This window comes from Ostrinia furnacalis, unplaced genomic scaffold (assembly GCF_004193835.3).
Source record: "Ostrinia furnacalis isolate ACB-3 unplaced genomic scaffold, ASM419383v2 OfSCF7532, whole genome shotgun sequence".
NCBI classification, from domain to species: domain Eukaryota; kingdom Metazoa; phylum Arthropoda; class Insecta; order Lepidoptera; family Crambidae; genus Ostrinia; species Ostrinia furnacalis.
In genome coordinates this window covers 939,141-957,487 of record NW_021137771.1, presented here as the reverse complement: position 1 = coordinate 957,487, position 18,347 = coordinate 939,141, and the positions used below count along the sequence as shown (strand labels likewise).

The window sequence follows — 18,347 nt, the reverse complement described above, 5'->3', positions numbered from 1 at the left end:
TTTATTTATGCTTTTGTTTGGACTAAGTTCTCCAGTCCATATGGCCGACGGGGATCCAACTAGGAAGTCTACTGTAAGTAGCAACCGGTGATTTGTCGCCAATAACAATGTACCTAAGTAAGTACTAGCAAATACCCAGATGTCTACGTTTTTTGATGATGGTCGTTTGTGCGAATATTAAAATTTTCTCCTGGGATTCGCTTAGGTCGATTCTTACATTTTACGCTCGGGCGATACTTATTATTTATTGTAGAATAAGAAGTGGAGTGTGGACCAGAGTGGAGGCGTTAGATAGATAAGTACGGATTTATGCATCTTCTTTTTATTGACACACTAAATTAAAAATACATAAGGGGGCGTCCATAAATTACGTGAGGCTTTTAGGGGGGGGAGGGGGTCAACAAAAACCTCACCAAATCTCACGTGGGGGAGAGGGGGGGTCTCGGGAAATATCACGTATTTTTTTCCACAAGAAATAGAGAAATAGTTTGCCAGAAAACTGGGTTAAATCTTAAGTAAAAAAATTGGCCAAGTGCGTGTCGTGCCACGCGAAGTGTAGGGTTCCTTAGTTGTCCGTCGTAATCACAATATATTTCAGAAGTAAGCAATTACTTCATCTAAAGTCACTTTTAATATTTTCTTCTAAGGCATTTTTATTAGGTATGAAATTTTNAAAAGACCTATCCAACGATACCCCACACAATGGGGTAGAAGACGAAAAAAAAATCCCCACTTTACCCTAAAAAAATTTTTTTTTTAAATTTTATTCTACCCTTTTGTCGTCGTGATTAATATACATACCTCTACAAAATTACAGCTCCCTAGTGCCAATAGTTTCCAAGCAAAACCTCGGACAGACAGACAGCCAGACATATCGAAACTATATTAAGGGTTCCTTGTTAGGACTAAAAATGATATTTGTATGATGATAATGTCATTTTATTCTATACAGTCTAAACAAATACAACTAAAAATGCTTCCGTCTGCATGTGTAAATACTACAATGCAGAATAAATGACGAAATTAAGAAAATTATAAAACAAGTTCTTTTTTTATCAAAATCGATTTTGCTAGATTATTAGTGATTTTGTAGAAAGGAACAATTAGACTAGGTACTTCTGTAAAAAAACAATGTGACCCTAGTACTAACCGCTGTCACTACACTTGTTTTTCTGGATCTATTCGTAATCAGTGGGCTTAGTGCGACTTTACACAATCGTCATCCGCTAGCGACTGCGTAAAAAATGACATACATTAAATGTATGATGATTGTACAGCGTCCCTTAATCTTAAACTTTATAGATCTTTTTGATGCACTCGTTAGCAACAACGTTAAAGCACACAAAAAAAATGTTTCTCAGTTATATTACTCCAAAACTATTAAATTTCGGATTTTTTTAATATCACGTGAGATTTGGGGGTGGGGGAGGGGGTCAGGCAAAATCTCACCAAATCTCACCAAGGGGGGCGGGGGGGTTGAAAAATAGCCAAAATTGTCTCACGTAATTTATGGACGCCCCCTAATGTAACAGCGGAAGTTTAACGTTTATTCCTTTCTTTCCTCATTGTAGGAACTCCCAAAAGTTTCACTTCACAGTGTCGTTTATTTACTGATCTTACATTTAATAGATTATATTATACGTACTCGTAGTAATACGGAATTTAACCCTTTCAGCGCCAGAATATTTTGATATTTTTATGCTGTATGCCGTCATACACAAGCAGTTACGAGATAAATCGTACTTGGCATAGTAGAACATAAATCCATTCGACTATGCAGACTACGATTTTACAAAATTCAACCTATAAGGGGGTAAAAAGGGATCCACGCGTACGAAGTCGCAGGCGGCCGCTAGTTTCTTATATTTACCAACTTATGTTGGTAAATCCTAATATGTACCTATTTAAAAACCTAAGAGTTCGGGGCATTAAGTACGTACAGTAATATATTTTATATTTTCACTAACACTTCCAGTTGTTCGCAGCTAGCTCTATGACTGCGTAGACGCACAAGTAAAATCTGTGTGTGCGTTTTATATTTATTTAGGTAATTTATGTTATTCTCTGAAATTCAAATGTAAGTTGATGTGAAATCGTATGCTAAAAATAAAGATTTAATCATAAACAAGTCCACGACGTGCGTCATAGTACGATTGAAAAGTACTTTACCTAGGTACATAAGTTAGTAGGGTAGATACCTAAGTAACTTACCAAACTGAACTAAATATTTTTTTATGAAATTTGGCATAGAGATAGTCCTGGGAAAGGACATAGGATAGTTTTTATTCCGGTTTTTGAAACAGGGACGCGCGCGATAAAGTTTTTCTGTGACAGACAAAACTCCACGCGGGCGAAGCCGCGAGCGGAAAGCTAGTTCAAAATAAATCAATGTTTTTCAACAAGTATGAATTGCTTCCTAAAAATAATTAATAAATAAACTAAGTGTAGTGAAGGTCCCATAATACGTGTTATATTAATTAATAGTATCTCGTAGAATATCGATAAACTTAATTCATCGTCGTGTAGTAAGAAGCTTACGGAGAGCGGATTTGTTTGCAGATGTAATTAAACGAAGCTAATTGGCGAGCTGATTATTCCGCACAGCTGTTGTAAATTGTTTTCCAGTCTATCTAATAAAATAAACCATCATCTTTGAAAACTCATAAAAACTCATTTATTTATATGCAAGTAACATTTTAAAAGCACTTTTACGCGTCCCAATATTAACCCTACCACTGCAGCACTGCTTCAGGACAATAAATGGGCCAGTGCTGAGAAGAAGCAGCACAAAAAACTCAGTCACTATTTTGTAGTTGGTGTGGTTTGGGGCGTGAAGGGCCCTAGAAGGGGCCTACACTACTAATAATTGTTTTGATTTTGATTACATCCTATTGCAGACTCTACTGGATGTAACCAGTTTCTACATTTCAGTGGTTTATTGGTTAGAGTTAGACTATCTGTTTCAGACACAGAGGTCCGGGTTTGATTTCCAGGAGGGCAAAAGTTGCTCAGTTTGGTTGGTGGTAGGTAGCAGGGTCATCCAAGAGCTTGATGTCAAACAGCGTCTTTCTTCCATCGTCCAAAGTCGTATACTCACTTTCTTTGGCCATATAACACGTGGAGACGTCGCTTCTGTTGAACGACTTGTCGTGCAGGGGAAGGTTGAGGGCACAAGAGCGCGCGGCAGGTCGCCCATGCGCTGGACTGACTCCACTCCACGAGTGCACAAGAAAGGCTGCAGTGCGGGAGGAAAGGCGACGGATTGTGAGACTTGCCACCGGACCTGGTGTGACGACCACGACCACTCTGGCAAGAGTGTAGCGACGAAGAAGAAGAAGAAGAAGAAGAAGGTAGCAGGGATGTTATGGATATCCGTAACCGTAACCGAAACTTTCGGATATCCGAAATAAAAAACTATCCGGTTTAATATCAGTCCTATATCCGTAACCGTATCCATATCCATAACCGAAACTACATATCCATAACATCCCTAGTAGGTAGGGCCTCTTCTAAGGCCGCCTGGCTCTACCTCCATCTTACCTATGTCTGTCGCCATAACTGTTGGTGTAGTGGTTCAGAACGGTCTACTATGCCGAGAGGTCCCGGGTTCGATTCCCGACCGGGCAGAAATTGAAATGATGAATTTTAATTTCTGTGATGGGTCTGTGTGTTACCATGTATAATATGTATGCATTTAAAATAGTAAGACACGGGTCTTAACGCGACGTTTATTAATGAGTTACATTATATACTCACGGCTTGACGTTTCGGCTGCAATGCTGCAGCCGTGGTCACAAGCAGTAGTAGGATGTACAACAGTAAAAAAATGTATGTACAGGGTGGCGCAATAGAACGTGCATTTTTAAAATAATTATTAAAAAATAAATACAAAAGGTATAGTTAAAATAAAACTAAGCAATTATTAAGTGATAACTGAAGTTTATTTTTTTAAAATAACATCATCTAAATGATGACCCTCTCTACGTTGGCACTCCTCTAACCGCAAACGGAAATTACCGAAAACTTTCTTAAGTAGTGCTGGTTATTCCTTTGGCAGAGATTGCGGCCCAAACTGTCACTTTAGGGCTATGTAACGGTTTTTGATGTTTGAGTCTGGGATTCTCACTATTCCAATAACGACAATTTTGGCGGTTTACGAACCCATTCATATGAAAATGTGCCTCATCAGAGAAAAGGATGTTTTCAAAATTTGAAAACCGATTGAGCATTTCATTAGCAAATGTGAGCCGTGCTATGAAGTCAGAGTCTTTCAATTCTTGAGTTAATTGCAGCTTGTATGGATGCAATTTAAGATCCAAGTTTAAAATTCGTTGCAAACTTCGTCGCGATATGTTTAGGACAGACGATCTCTTGCGAGTAGACATTTGTGGATCTTCTCGTACCGACTGCTTAACACTCTCAATATTGTCTTCGGTCCTAGATGTGCGTGGACGACCTTTTGCGTGTGGTTTAAACGTCGATCCAGTCTCTTCAAACCGCTTTATCCAGATTTTAATTAAATTAGCACTCGGAGCCTCCCTAATTTGCCGTACACCATACTCAGAACAAAATAGTCGCCTGACAACTACGTACGAACGAGAGTTTTCGTAAAATGCGCGCACGCAAAATGCGCGACGCTTCCCGTCGAAGTGACTCATAGTGACTAAAACTTCATGAACCGTGCTACCCAACGATATCGGTCTCCCCTCGCCCACGCCCCTTCTACCCCGCAAAAAAAAAAGATGCAATATGCACGTTCTATTGCGCCACCCTGTATTTACAAAAAAGTATATAAGTATGTTTATATCCGTTGTCTAGTACCCATTAGTACAAGATTTGCTTAGTTTGGGACTAGAAGCGTAAGTGTAAAATGTCCAAGGATATTTATTTATTTATTTAATTGTTGTGTTTCAGCAGTTGGAGGCAGTTCCTCAGTGGTTGAGAATTCCGGGCAAAGTTTGCTTCCATCTTTGTAACCATCAGATGAGACAAGAGTAGGTAGTGGGTTTAATAAAGGAGCGTCTTGAATCACGGTTTCCCACTTTTTTTATCGTCTGGAATTAAGTGTTCAAATCACCGAACGAGTGTAAGTATTCATTGCTTTTTGTACCATTAGGTATTGTACAAATGAAACTATTAACGCCTTCATCAATTTATATGGCAAAAACTCGTTGAATAAGTTTTTATGCTAACGTAAGTACACACAGGTTTGTAATTTTCATCTAGGTAAAATGACTAAACTCTGATTTTTAATTCGACGGAATTTTGACATTTCAGAAGTGTTGCTAACATTGAAACATTCCCACTAAGAATGGAGAGCATTTTCACAAATTAAAAAATAATCCTTTCTTGAATTTAAGGTTTCACTTGAAAAACTAAGGCTTAAAAATGAAATGATCATTTCAGAATGGTTATTTGAATTTTCATTATCATATTTTTGAAGTTACAAAAAAAATTGGGAAATTATTTTTCTATTACTGGACTCCCTGGCCAATAATCCATGGGTGACAAACCTTTTTTATGACAATCCTTTTGTTAATAAAATCTTAGCTTCATAAAATAATCAATTTAACAAGATGCCAATTTTATAATCCAAGTTGATTATGATGACGATAATGATGATTGATGATCAATACATATTTTCGTTTATGATAATATGTTGTTTTACTGTGTTAAAAACACGTTTTTTTCTATTTAAACTCTAAAATGTACATAATAATTAGTGTACATTGAATTCACAAAACAAACAATTAGTTCATTCTTGTAAGTTGTACCTACTTGATGAAATTTCATTTCATATTATTTATTAATAATTCAAAGCAAAAAAGGCTTATTACATCTGAATTGTCAAAAAATGACAGCTGTCAGAATTCCGTCGAATTAAAAATCGGACTATAAGTTTTGTTTTCTAATTATTACAAGAGATAGAAAATGGCTATTACTCTCGTACTTTCATGTTTATACTTACGAGTACATAAAAAAGAAAACTGATTACTCCAAGGGATGTTATGGATATGTAGTTTCGGTTATGGATACGGTTACGGTTAAAGGAATAATATTATACCTGTTTCGGTTACGGTTTCGGATATTTTTTTATTTCGGATATCCGAAAGTTTCGGTTACGGTTACGGATATCCATAACATCCCTGATCCCTCCCTCTAAAAAATAATTAATAAACAACAAGTTATACTAGAAATCCGTTGCAACGCGTCACAACCTAATAAAGCTTTACTAATTAAAACACTTAAAATTAAAATAATAAATCCTAAAAAAATATTAAATATGCTGCAAGACAATTTCATCCAAGTTATTCACTGGCTTTTATCAGCTGTTTTCTAACCATTTACCTTCATTCACCGCATCGATCAGCCCGAGTAGGTAAAAAGTAAAAACCTGCGACATCCTTTCGTAAAAACTTACAGTGCACTCCTTCGTCGAATCGCATTTAATTTTCGAATATACAAATGAGACGACGTTAAGGAGACAAGTTGCGATGTCGTACTCGTAGTTTATCTCGATACGACATCGCATCGTCAAACAATGTCGCGTCGTACGTAGCACGACTCGATGTCGGAAATATCTGCCCCCCCTGCACTTTTTGATCGAATCGAAAATCGAATCCGTCATATCTCCATACAAAAAAAGACCTTTAGACTGGTTTGCTATTTTAAAGTGCACTTTGTCTAGACTCACTGTTTTACTAAGGCTGGGTTGCACCATTTTACTTTAACTCAAACAAACTTAAAAAGTCTGTCAAACTCCATACAAAAAACACCGATTATGGTTATAGTTACGGTTAAAATAAGGTGGTGCAACTCAGCCTTAGCGACGCTGCGGTAAAGTCTGAGGTGTGGGTTGCGGCTGGCTTCAACCTCATATCTTTAGATTACTATATCATAACCAATTCGTCCGTTCGTTTCAGCCGAAAGACGTCCACTGTCGCCAAAGTCGACAAAGCCCTCCCCCAAGGTTTTCCGGCCCTGCGCCGCCGGTCATCCGCAGATCGTCGGTCCACCTAGTGGGAGACCTGCCCACGCTACCAACCGCTAACCAATTTTAGTACTACTATATCAATAATTGTATAAAGCTAAGCGTCCACATGTCGGTATCGTACGCATCGGACGTATCGCACGCAACAGATCGTAGTATTATTTATATAGAAACTCATATAAGTGCGTCCACCTGTCCGCATCGTGCGCATCGCACATCCGATACGATGTGTTTTGTACGATGCGTCCGTTGCGTACGATGCCGACAAGTGGACGCTTAGCTTAATACTTACTTTAAAAGTTAAACCACCTTCAGCCCCCACCGTCAAGTAGGTACTTACGTGAACCAGGTCTAGAATCCGTCGCAAAAACTTAAACCTTAATAAAACATTAAATACAACACAGTTTACCTCTGCTGCTAGCCGGCGAAGACTTGGATTTCACACTCCAGATGGCGCTTCAGTTTCAGCTACGTCAAGGTTTTCATGTTCTTCAATTTGTAGAAGTTCCTTAGGAGCTGAAAGCATTTCATAGTAACTAAGTACCAGGGATGTTATGGATATATCCGTAACCGTAACCGAAACTTTCGGATTCCGATTCAAAAGTTTCGATTAGTTTCGGATAAAGGCGGAGTCTAAATCTTAATATATGTTAGGTACAACTTGTCTGGCATTCCCTGGCACCATCTAATATCCCCGCATGTTTTACTTTTATCTTAGGTGTCGTCATGGTACATAAAGTGGCTATGTGGGTATAGTGGGTCGCATCTTGCTATCTGAATTTAACATTTAAAAAATTCAAATATCCGTAACCGTAATTCTCCAAAACTTTCGGATAATCCGAAATGATTTCATATCCGTAACCGTAACCGAAACTGGTATAATACACTCGACGTCAAATAAATCGCACCTCCCGCGACAATCATTTTCAAACGTATGCATCCCCACTTCCCACCAATATTGGTACCATTTAAAAGCCTAATTCTAACCTTCATTTCATTAAATGAAAGGTTTTTACCCCAAAAATGTGTCTTTAGAAGGATCCAGAGTCACTTCTTCAAAAAATAGGTAGTTACGCTAGAGCCAACTTTTATGGCTATAAAACTGTTAAGTTGGGTTTAATTGCTATCCATCTGTTAAAGAGGACACGTGAAATCATTATTTGGTTTTATAACCATAAAAATTGGTCTAATTGATCCCATAGGTGGGCCCACAGTGAGGTATTTTTTCAAGTCACATTTATGGTATATGTTAATCATTTATTAAGAAATTAAATGTGTTTTTCTTTATGGATATTTATTGGGCTTTCAAATAACACCAATATTGTTGGGGTACCATGATTGTGTCAGAAGAAAATCGTTTAAGTTCGCGTCGCGGAAGGTGCGGTTTATTTGATGTTGAGTATATTATTCTAATATCCGTAACCGTATCCATAACCGGAAACTTCATATCCATAACATCCCTGGTAGGTAAGTACAAGTATAAGAGTTTATCAAAGAGAGAGTTCAAATTAACACTAAATAATCTCTTTTTCCTACGGGAGACACGCGGTTTCAAAAGTTATTTCGCTTGGCACTTAGTTAAAAAAGTTTTCCCGCCGTTTTTCACAGGAGAGGAATCTAACGAAAATATTCGTTAAGTATTAGGTACACTATGTTTGTTTACATTTTAAAAGTGTGGTCGATCTTAGTTTAAAATATCGATTTTTATTTTCTAAATTAATTTTTTTTATATCTTTCGCGTGGTTTATAAGAAATAAGATGTAAAACTGGACTGAGAATGTGAAGAGCGACTATGTTTAATTAGTTATCCCAACTAAAATCAATTTTGAAACAAAAATGTAGTCTTTAGTTACTTATGTACATCACATACCTACTTAAATTCAATCTACTTATGTAGTTTCATTTGTGAATTTTCCTCTACGTAAACTCACTAAAACCAATAACGATAATAAATCATTCTTCTTAACTCGTTCACAAATTCGCAATAAATATCTACACAAAATCCACTACCCTAATTTAAAAATAATACCTTATTTAATTCAGTATTCATAACCGCAATAAAACTTTTCACTGTAGAGTTGAGGCACTAATTAATTTACTAATAACATGACATTAATTGCTTTCTTTCCTACTCAATTTTATTTATACATTGCTCGAGAACTTAGAATGAACCACAAAACTTTTATAGAACTTTAAAAAGTGTGAAGATCACAAGATGAATGACAGTTCTTACGAAAAATCCCGTCACTAAGTACTTTTTAATAGTTTTTGTCTAACAATGCATAAGGAGTTAAATAGAAAAGTTTTAGTTCACACAACTTACAAACTGATAGCCACAAGTTACAGTTAAACTACAAACATGAACAAAACACGCACAGTTTTCAAAAGTTTAACTTAGTTTGTAACTATATTTTCACACGTTTTAATACTGAAACCGATAAGTGTGCGAAACAATCGTAACTTCAGTAAACTTGACAGTTAACCTAACTGCTGAAAGAGCGCGAGTTTCAAATGTTTACGACAACAAGAGTGATGATATCACCGCGTGTTTTGTGTCTGTAGCCGTTTCGCGGGCACCGCCGAGTCGGCGAGTCGGGCAGGCGCGGATCAATAAGGCGCGCGCCGGGGAGGGCGAGCAGGGTGTGGCGTTGCAGTCTGGCGTCGTCCGGCGGCCGCTGCTCGACGCCGCCGCTGCTCCGCGCCGCCCGCGACGCGACACTCCGGCGTTCGCCCGCGCCGCGAACACTCGCGACCATGCGCGGCGACCGCGCCGGCCGTGACACGCGTCACAACAAAGATCACGATAACTTAAAGTCATCACTGAAAAAGGGCACTAAACCCAAAAAGCACAGGGTGGTTTTCGATGAGAGCGCAAATGAATTTTTTGAGGCAGATTATATTATTGTCGTCCGAGACGAGTGCGGATACTCGGACGAGGGAGAGAGCGAGGAATGCTCGGGGTGCGGCGCGTGCGAGCGCTACCAGGAGCCGGAGCCGGGCGCGCTGAGCCCGCCGGAGGGGTACAAGGACATGGGGCTGTTCAACCGCGACGGCACGCTGCGCGAGCAGGCCTGGTGGGAGGCGGGCGACGTGGTGCTGGTGGGCGAGCGCTCGGGCACGGTGTTCACGCCGCAGCACCTGCAGCTGCTGCGGCGGCTGCAGCGCGAGCGGATGCTGCGCTCCGCCATCTGTGCCGACTGCGACGCGCACGCCGCGCTGCACCAGCCGCTCGGTGAGTCACCGTCAGCAGCCGTCCTTGCCGAGGGCGCGCGCCCACGCGGACGTCCTCGAGTCGAGTTTCTCGCCCGACGAGCTCGCTCATCTAATCCACGCGGCCACGTTCAGCCGCAATGACCGATAAACACGCCACTGAAACCTTACGACATCGTTGTCCCTTACGTCCGATAAAAATCCCATTCGTTCTCATTACGCCTACGTTCTTATTCTTAAGTAGAAATAATGTTATAAGAACAAATGCTTGCGCGACTGTCGTCTACTTTGTACAATGCTCAGCGAAGCCATTTATATGTGAAACGTTTTCATTATCATAATACCTCTGATAGCACTGTATTAAGAATCAGCTGAAGCGAAAACGTCAGTGAGTTGGTTAGTTAACAATGGAACGTTTAGCGTGACTGAAACAATGTAATAAAACCATTTTAGTTCGTTATTAGAATGGGTGACGTAAGAGGCGTCATGTTTCAAAACAGTTGGGAACCTATTGTGCTCATCTAGAGAGAGCGCTCCGTGGCTTGGCTTGGCCAATCTTTTAACGCTCGATTAAATACGCGAATAAACAGCTCACTTACCGAATATTGAAAAAGTATACGGCCACGAAATCGTTACTATGAAAATAATTGGCGGATTGTTAGTTTAGGCGCGTTTACGTCAGATTGCAAAACACTTGGGCAAACAGTGAAAATAAGAACGTTTTTCCGTCGGAATGTCACGAAACCAAAGCAATACAAACAACACAAGTCGCATTTTTATTAAATACTAGCAACAAATGATAACGATACACATCGCATAACACCATCAAATCAACCTAACATACATAGATGACAAATTTAAGAACCTGAGGTTGTATATCAGACTTTTGAGCAACCGTATTGTTCCTAGTATTGACAATAAACATCAATAAACCTCCAAAACGTCCTCAAATATAAATTGAAGCTCGCAAAACCTTATCAAAGCCCAAAAAGCTGTAGTAAACATAAATAAGGGTTCCTTGTCATTACTACGGAACCCTAAAAAATGTCCTAATTACTTATAAACGGTGTAGGGTGTCTTTAATACTGAGTAATTATTACATACCCCCGACAAATGACGCGAAGTTGAGTAACAGTCTAATATATAGGCGAAACGTTGCGTTGATGTCTTATGTACTAGCCTTATGTACTGGGATGTACATAAGGCTAGTACATAAGACATCAACGCAATCCGATTCCAGCTGCCAGGTGCGCTTTTGCTTAAAAAATAAACGAATAAATACATAAATCACCCGCAAACGATTGATTTTCGAACAAATAGAGATGCCTTTTTGTTTTCCTAACATGTCCAGCCCCCCTAGTCAAAACGCACTTTTTGATCGAATCGAAAATCGAATCCGTCAAAACTCCATACAAAAAAAGGGGCTTTTCGACCACTTTTCGACTGGTTTGCGATTATAATTTGCACTTTGTCTAGACCCACTGTATTTGTTATAATGTAGAATTACCGTAGACAAATAAAAATTGGCTTAAAATGACAAAAAAGAAACCTCAATTTTATGTCTTTTCTTAAAGTTCAGTGGGGCTAATCACAATGTTCTAAGCCAGTCCGGTAAGCTAACGATGTAGAGAATACGTTTCCTTAAAGATATTCCACTCCGCTTACATGTGAACAAGTACCTACGTAAAAGAAGACAAAAATAAGTACCATTTTTGAAGGAATGCTGAAAAAATAATCGTTTCCTTTCACAACTTTTTCCATGTAAAAGATACACCACCGCAGTAATTGATGTGTCGTGAATGCATCATTTCTCACATATTCATGCGACAACAGTTTTAACAACAAATTGATTTGATCGTACACGCGATCGATGTCGTAAATACTCGTAGTTACGGCGACATAATATTAATTAACCAATAATTAGCACCGCTTTCTAATTAGCGACAACTGCCAGCCTTTTGAGCAGTTACGAGCGAGGCTTTTTATTTTTTAATAAGCTTTTGCCCGCCGTTTTGTTTGCGTTAAGTATGGTCTACTTTTAATGATGATAATAGTATGGTAAAGAAAAAACGTTTGTGTATGAGTATCCTCTAGTACCCATTAAAACTAATATTAAATCATACAAATACATACATAATGAACTTGAAAACGTTAAAATCTGTTTCTATAACTCAATAAAAGTCTAGAAACAAAAGTTAAGACACGGATTTCTTCATCTCCAATCGTTAGCCCCAGTTTAAAACAAAGTTTAAAACTTCTAGTTTCAAAAATTACGGAATGCAATCAAAACTTTCAATTCCTCAGCTGTATATCGAAAAATCTTCTCATATTCCTTGTTCACTTTTTAAAATCAACATCTGAGAAAAATATGTATAGCTCTTTAGGTCCAAGAATACTCACTGACCGTTGATAAGTAAGAACCAAATATATACAGGGTGTCCCAAAATTTGCACGTCACACTGACACCAGAGGTAAATGAGCTCTAGACGCATCTAAGAAGTATATTAAGTCCATTTTTAAAAATAACTAATATGAGTCATATTTCAAAACTCATCAAATATTTCTATGGACATGAATAAATAAAATTTGTCATATCTTAAAACTTATGAAACTTTTCTATGGATATACTTATTAAGCTTGTTCGATGCGTCTTAGACTCAGCTACCTGCAGTGTCAGTGTGACGTGCAAATTTTGGGACATCCTGTATTTTATTATAAATCATGGCAACTTGACGTAAGATGATAATTTAATAACGTAAGCTAGAGAATGTTGTTCATTTGGGAAATTCAACGTACATTTCTCTTACCGTCCCGTCTGAAATACATCGCACGGGCGATTTGCAGGTTGCACTGGTGGGGTGCAGGCTCCAGTTTAGTGCCGCCGTCGCGTCGGCGTATTTGGTTTCACCAACTGAAACCGTCTCATACGTTACGTATACGTAGCAAATAAATTAATGTATTTAAACTGTAACGTTAACGTTTTTGGTAATCATATTGAATTTCCTATCGGCAATTATTTAATGACACCTTTTAGTCTTTGCTGCAGTTATAAAAAAATAAATTCCGAAGGACAAAATTGGATGGAATATGAATGAGTATTTCTCAAAAAAATGTACATCTTGAAAAAAAAAGTGTGCTTTGAAAACAGTTCAAAAGTTTTATATTTATAAATCATCACACAAAAAAACACACACAATTTTGAAGGATGAATATTAATCTTAAAAAATAACGAAGAATTATAGCTATAATCCTACTTATTACCAAATATTTAGATATTTTAAAAATAGTCCTTTTTTACCTTTCATACAAAAACCTGTTTGCCACCCTAGCTTTTTCATGTGTTTTTGTTTCATAAAATGCGATACGTAACTAAATTATTGTAAATTTCTTTGTATTATCGTTGTACAGTAATCGCAGTTTCTGTATCAAATTGATTTTCTAAGGGGTGATATAATAATTAGCAATTTAAAGCAAAAAAAAACAAAATGAGTCGCTCTCATTTACTATTTCGTTAATTAATCTTTAGTTACGATTATTTCTACTTTCCTATGGTTTCTGAACAATTCCATATTTTTTTTACACGGACAACAATAGCTGCACTCTGAATGGTTGCTGGCCTGACGTCTCCGCCATACATCTATCGCGAAAATCAGTGATAACGTGTGTTTTGTGGGATTACTTTTTCGTAACAGGAAGTAAAATCAGCGATTTTATACAGTGTGAGTCACGTTTAAGTGTACATATGAAAATAGATGAAACTAAACTTATTTTTATCGACAAAAAAGAGGTCAAAAATTTTTCGAGATTTTTTTAAATTTTTTATAGATTTTTTTTTCTTCCAATTACTTGTTGTAAAGAAAACGTAATAACTTTTAAATTAAGCGGTATATCCTGATAAAATAAAAACAGTAATAATGCTAAATAACAGGCAATACTAAAAATATACATAAAATACACAAAAAAGGCCAACAAATAATAAAAAATGATACTTTTTGAAAAAAATCTGCTTAAAAATTCGTGTTTTTTTGTTTATTTGATAAATTTCTCCAAAAAATGCCCCTATAACCGGTGGTTTTTATTACTTTGTATTATTCTCTATTGTATTACCTTTGTAAAACCAAAAATCGCATGTCTCTATCCCTATCACAACGTTTGCAATGATCGTTTGAACTAAGCCTCTCCGGATGCGCCATTCAACGCTTCGTTAACAACAAAACTAAAAATGGCTCTAGATTTGTAATTTTGATAAAGACAAGTTAGATTTCAAATAAAAACAAAAGATTTCGAAGTAAAATAAGCATTTTAGTTAAAATTAAAATTGTCTCTACCTGTAGCGGAGAATAATGTTGTGGCAGGCCTTTGTTCAAACGATCATAGCAAATGTTGTGATAGGGATAGAGACATGCGATTTTTGGTTTTACAAAGATAATACAATAGAGAACAATTAAAAGTAATAAAAACCACCGGTTATAGGGGCATTTTTTGGAGAAATTTATCAAATAACCAAAAAACACGAATGTTTAAGCAGTTTTTTTTTCAAAAAGTATCAATTTTTATTATTTGTTGGCCTTTTTTGTGTATTTTATTAGTATTGCCTGTTATTTAACATTATTACTGTTTTTATTTTATCAGGATCTACCGCTTAGTTTAAAAGTTATTACGTTTTCTTTACAATAAGTAATTGGAAGAAAAAAAAATCTATAAAAAAATAAAAAATAAATCTCAAAAATTTTTTGACCTCTTTTTTGTCGATAAAAACAGGTCTAGTTTCATCTATTTTCATATGTACACTTTAACGTGACTCACACTGTATAGAACAGTAAGTCTTCATTTAACCATTTTTTGTAATACGTGTGGTACGAACATTTAGTAAGCTTTTATATTTACTGTAACAGCTTTTATAAAAAAATACTTGTTTCTGATCTCATTTTGTCTAATATTTCGTTACGTTTTTTACAAATTTCGTTACGTTACGAAAAAGTACAACATAATGCTGAGTGTATACTGTTATTACCTGACTAAGCATAGTAATATTCACTACTTAATTTATTTCAAAAAATATAGAGCGTCAATAACAAAAGGATTGGATACTATCTGCTTTACAGAAGTGCCACCAACAAAAAATAATCAAATCATTTAGATTACGTTTTTATGTGATTACTTCTTTTGTTTTTTTAGGAATGCCGCCAAAAACCAATGCCGAAAGGCAAAAAGCTTACAGAGAAAGACTCAAAATGGATAATGATGGAACAAAAATAATTTTATTAAAATGAATGATTACTCCCTTATTTTATTTCTAACCCCTTAATATTACCCCGTATTTAGGTGCATACTTACAAATATTTCGAATTGAATAAATGAAGAGCATTCACAATAATTCGCCAATGTATAACAAGCCTTATGGTCTTACTATTTCGTTACTACCGTTTCGTTACGTACATTTTTTTGAGAAATACTCAAACAAAATTGAATTGCGTGTCTGAAAATAAATGAGTTTTTAGTATCCTTTTTTGCCGATAGAGCATATTCGAGCATAGAGCATGTAAATGTTAAGCAGATTCAAAGTAAAACATGATTTTCTAATCGACTACAAATAAAGAAGGAGGTTCTATTGGTTAATTGTTTTATTTTACTTGAAAAATTTGCTTGCCTGAAAAATTATTTGGTGGAACACGAACAAATTGATCAATTACCAAAGTTCCAAAATGTTTTCTTGATTTCAAGGCCTACTTTGCTTTTTATGCTGTTGTCATAAAATCGTTAATGATGTTTATTTCATGCTCAGCCTTTAGACGCTTAGATCTGGATTTTTTTTTATGCTGCCGTTTATAGAATAAACACTCCTTACGCTTTAATTTTTTACTTATTCATTATGCAAAGTTGGCTCGGCAAAGTTAATAATATGGTCATTTTTCTTATAAGTACATCTTTCACTCTTTTAAGTGAGGCAAATTATTCACACAAACCCACTTTTGTCGAAAAGTCATCTTCCCCAGGAACACCTTAACAAAACTATTTTTTTTTGTTTAAAATCCATGATAATATCTACCAAAATTGACTTTTGTATAATTTAAAAAAATACAAAATTAACGACGTTCCCGTACCGCGTTACACTATCGAGCTCCAGTCTAGTGCCGCCGTCAGTACGTCGAGCCTCTGCAAGCTGCAAGCAAACCAGCCAGACATATCGATTCGGTGCAAGTGGATGCCATAAATGAATTTATAAATGTTGTTTTAACGCGTTTTATTGTTCCTGCGGGATTTAGGAACTTTACACTTATGCTGAAGATTTTAAAAGCGATTTTTAGAGGATTGACAACCTAGTAAATAAAGGCAAAGAAAGGGACTAAATTAAGTCGTAAACTAAACGTATTTGTAACTAGCTTGCGTCAAAATTTCACGCAGGTGAGCGTGAAATTTTGTAAACTTTAAGTATCGCACGCGTCCCTGTTTAAAAAACCGAGATAAAAACTATCATGTGTTCTTTCGCGGGATACAGAATATCTACACATCAAAATCGGTTGATTAGTTTTAGGCGTGAAAGAGTAACAGACAGACACTTTCACATATAATATTGGTAGGGATTTTACTACAAGAAATTATTATACACGTGGATGATATTATATTAATAGACTCCCTTTTCTAAAAGCGTATGAAAGGAAAGAAGGAAAGATGTTGAGCGGTCCTCAAGGAATACATACATCAATAGTGAAAAATTGTTTATGTCAGCAAGGAAAATAAAATAAATATTTCCCTAGTCTTGAGTTAGGAAGGATGAGGTATTTCTACCACAGCCTTTCAAATAGAGCATTACTGAAATCATAAGCTTGAATTACGCTTTGCTCAGCTACCTACTGATGCTATGCTTATGTGAGGTCAAACACCCAACAGTTCTATTGCTGCATCAATTGTTAATAAATTAACAAGGTCAAATTGGTTAGAATACATAATTACTGGGACGTGTCGCGAGCAAGCCGGCCTGCAATTACGTCGGCCCAGTCAGGGTCAGCTACACGGTGACGTCGCTAATTCAATTTTCCGCTCTGCAGCGGCTGAACAAACTGAAACTGCGAGTCTGTAGGCTGTACAAACACACCGTGCATCCCGGTGGATCAGGCAGTATGCACACGGTGACGCATGACGCCAGGATGGCACGATGTTATGACGACGAACGCAGGGGCAGGCTTCTGCGTTAATCAGAGCGCACGCATGCATGAGTCTCACCGCTAAAGAGGCGTCATAGTATGGTCCAATCAGCTTATTCTTTTTTCTCTCTCACCACTCATGAACCATAGTAGGTACCTACCTCAAACAAAATAGTTTATCTCTGACTGTTTTCTTTTCCGGCAAGCTCTCTCTCTTCACTGTCATATATTATAATAGCAAAGTGATTCTCGTTTGGCGCTCAGAACACTCGCCAAGAGAGCGTCTAGCCGTCATTCTGCAAATTCGCTTAAAGTTCAGTGAGATAGCTATCGGAACTACACACTCACTTCTTAATCGAAAACTCATCGCTAGTTTCCAGCTCAACTCGCTTCTCATTCGTCATCCGCAATCGGACAGTGCCTAAGTCCAGTTCTGAAGCGTTTCGTTCTGTTAAAAACAAATAATAAAATAAAATATTCCACTTTCAAACCGTGTACGAAACCATCCTTCTATTCCCGTGTGTAAGCTTATGTGACTTAAAAAAGCTCTGTCGAACGCTAGTGCGGCAATCAGAGAGGCGCGCGTGTGAGCTACGTTTGACTTTCATGTACCTAATTCAGATGCTAAAATCACAGGTCCCATTTCGACAAGCGTGGCCGTGTGAAAGAGACTTCAGTATGCTTTAGTCCCTAGCGCGCTGTATAAATTGTAACCGTTCGAAACTCAGTCCGGTCAGCCGCAATTCATAAAGTTCAACAAACGAATTTTACGCGGTTCAGTTCTTGAGCCCTTTGTTATTTTTATCTTAGCTGTTTTGTGATTGGCTAATTGAATAAGCATTGTCTGAGCCATTCGGACGACGACCCGAAAAACTATGCTCAGACGAAAAGAGCCTTGGACGTCTTAGCAGTTGTAGAAATAAACAAATCTTTAAGTAAAAACTATTCTGGCATCTCTACTGATAGAAACCTATCTCTATATTTAAATTAAAAAGGTATAA

General features: G+C 37.2%; 1 protein-coding gene across 1 annotated transcript in view; it reads left to right on the top strand.

The window, feature by feature from the left end:
- The first annotated feature begins 9,413 nt into the window (after window positions 1–9,413).
- Window positions 9,414–18,347, top strand: part of LOC114365032 (uncharacterized) — a 147,864-nt gene continuing 138,930 nt past the window's right edge. The window contains exon 1 of the mRNA XM_028321454.1: window positions 9,414–10,223. Coding sequence (XP_028177255.1) covers window positions 9,746–10,223 — 478 coding nt within the window. The 5' untranslated portion in view covers window positions 9,414–9,745. The remainder of the gene's footprint in view (window positions 10,224–18,347) is intronic.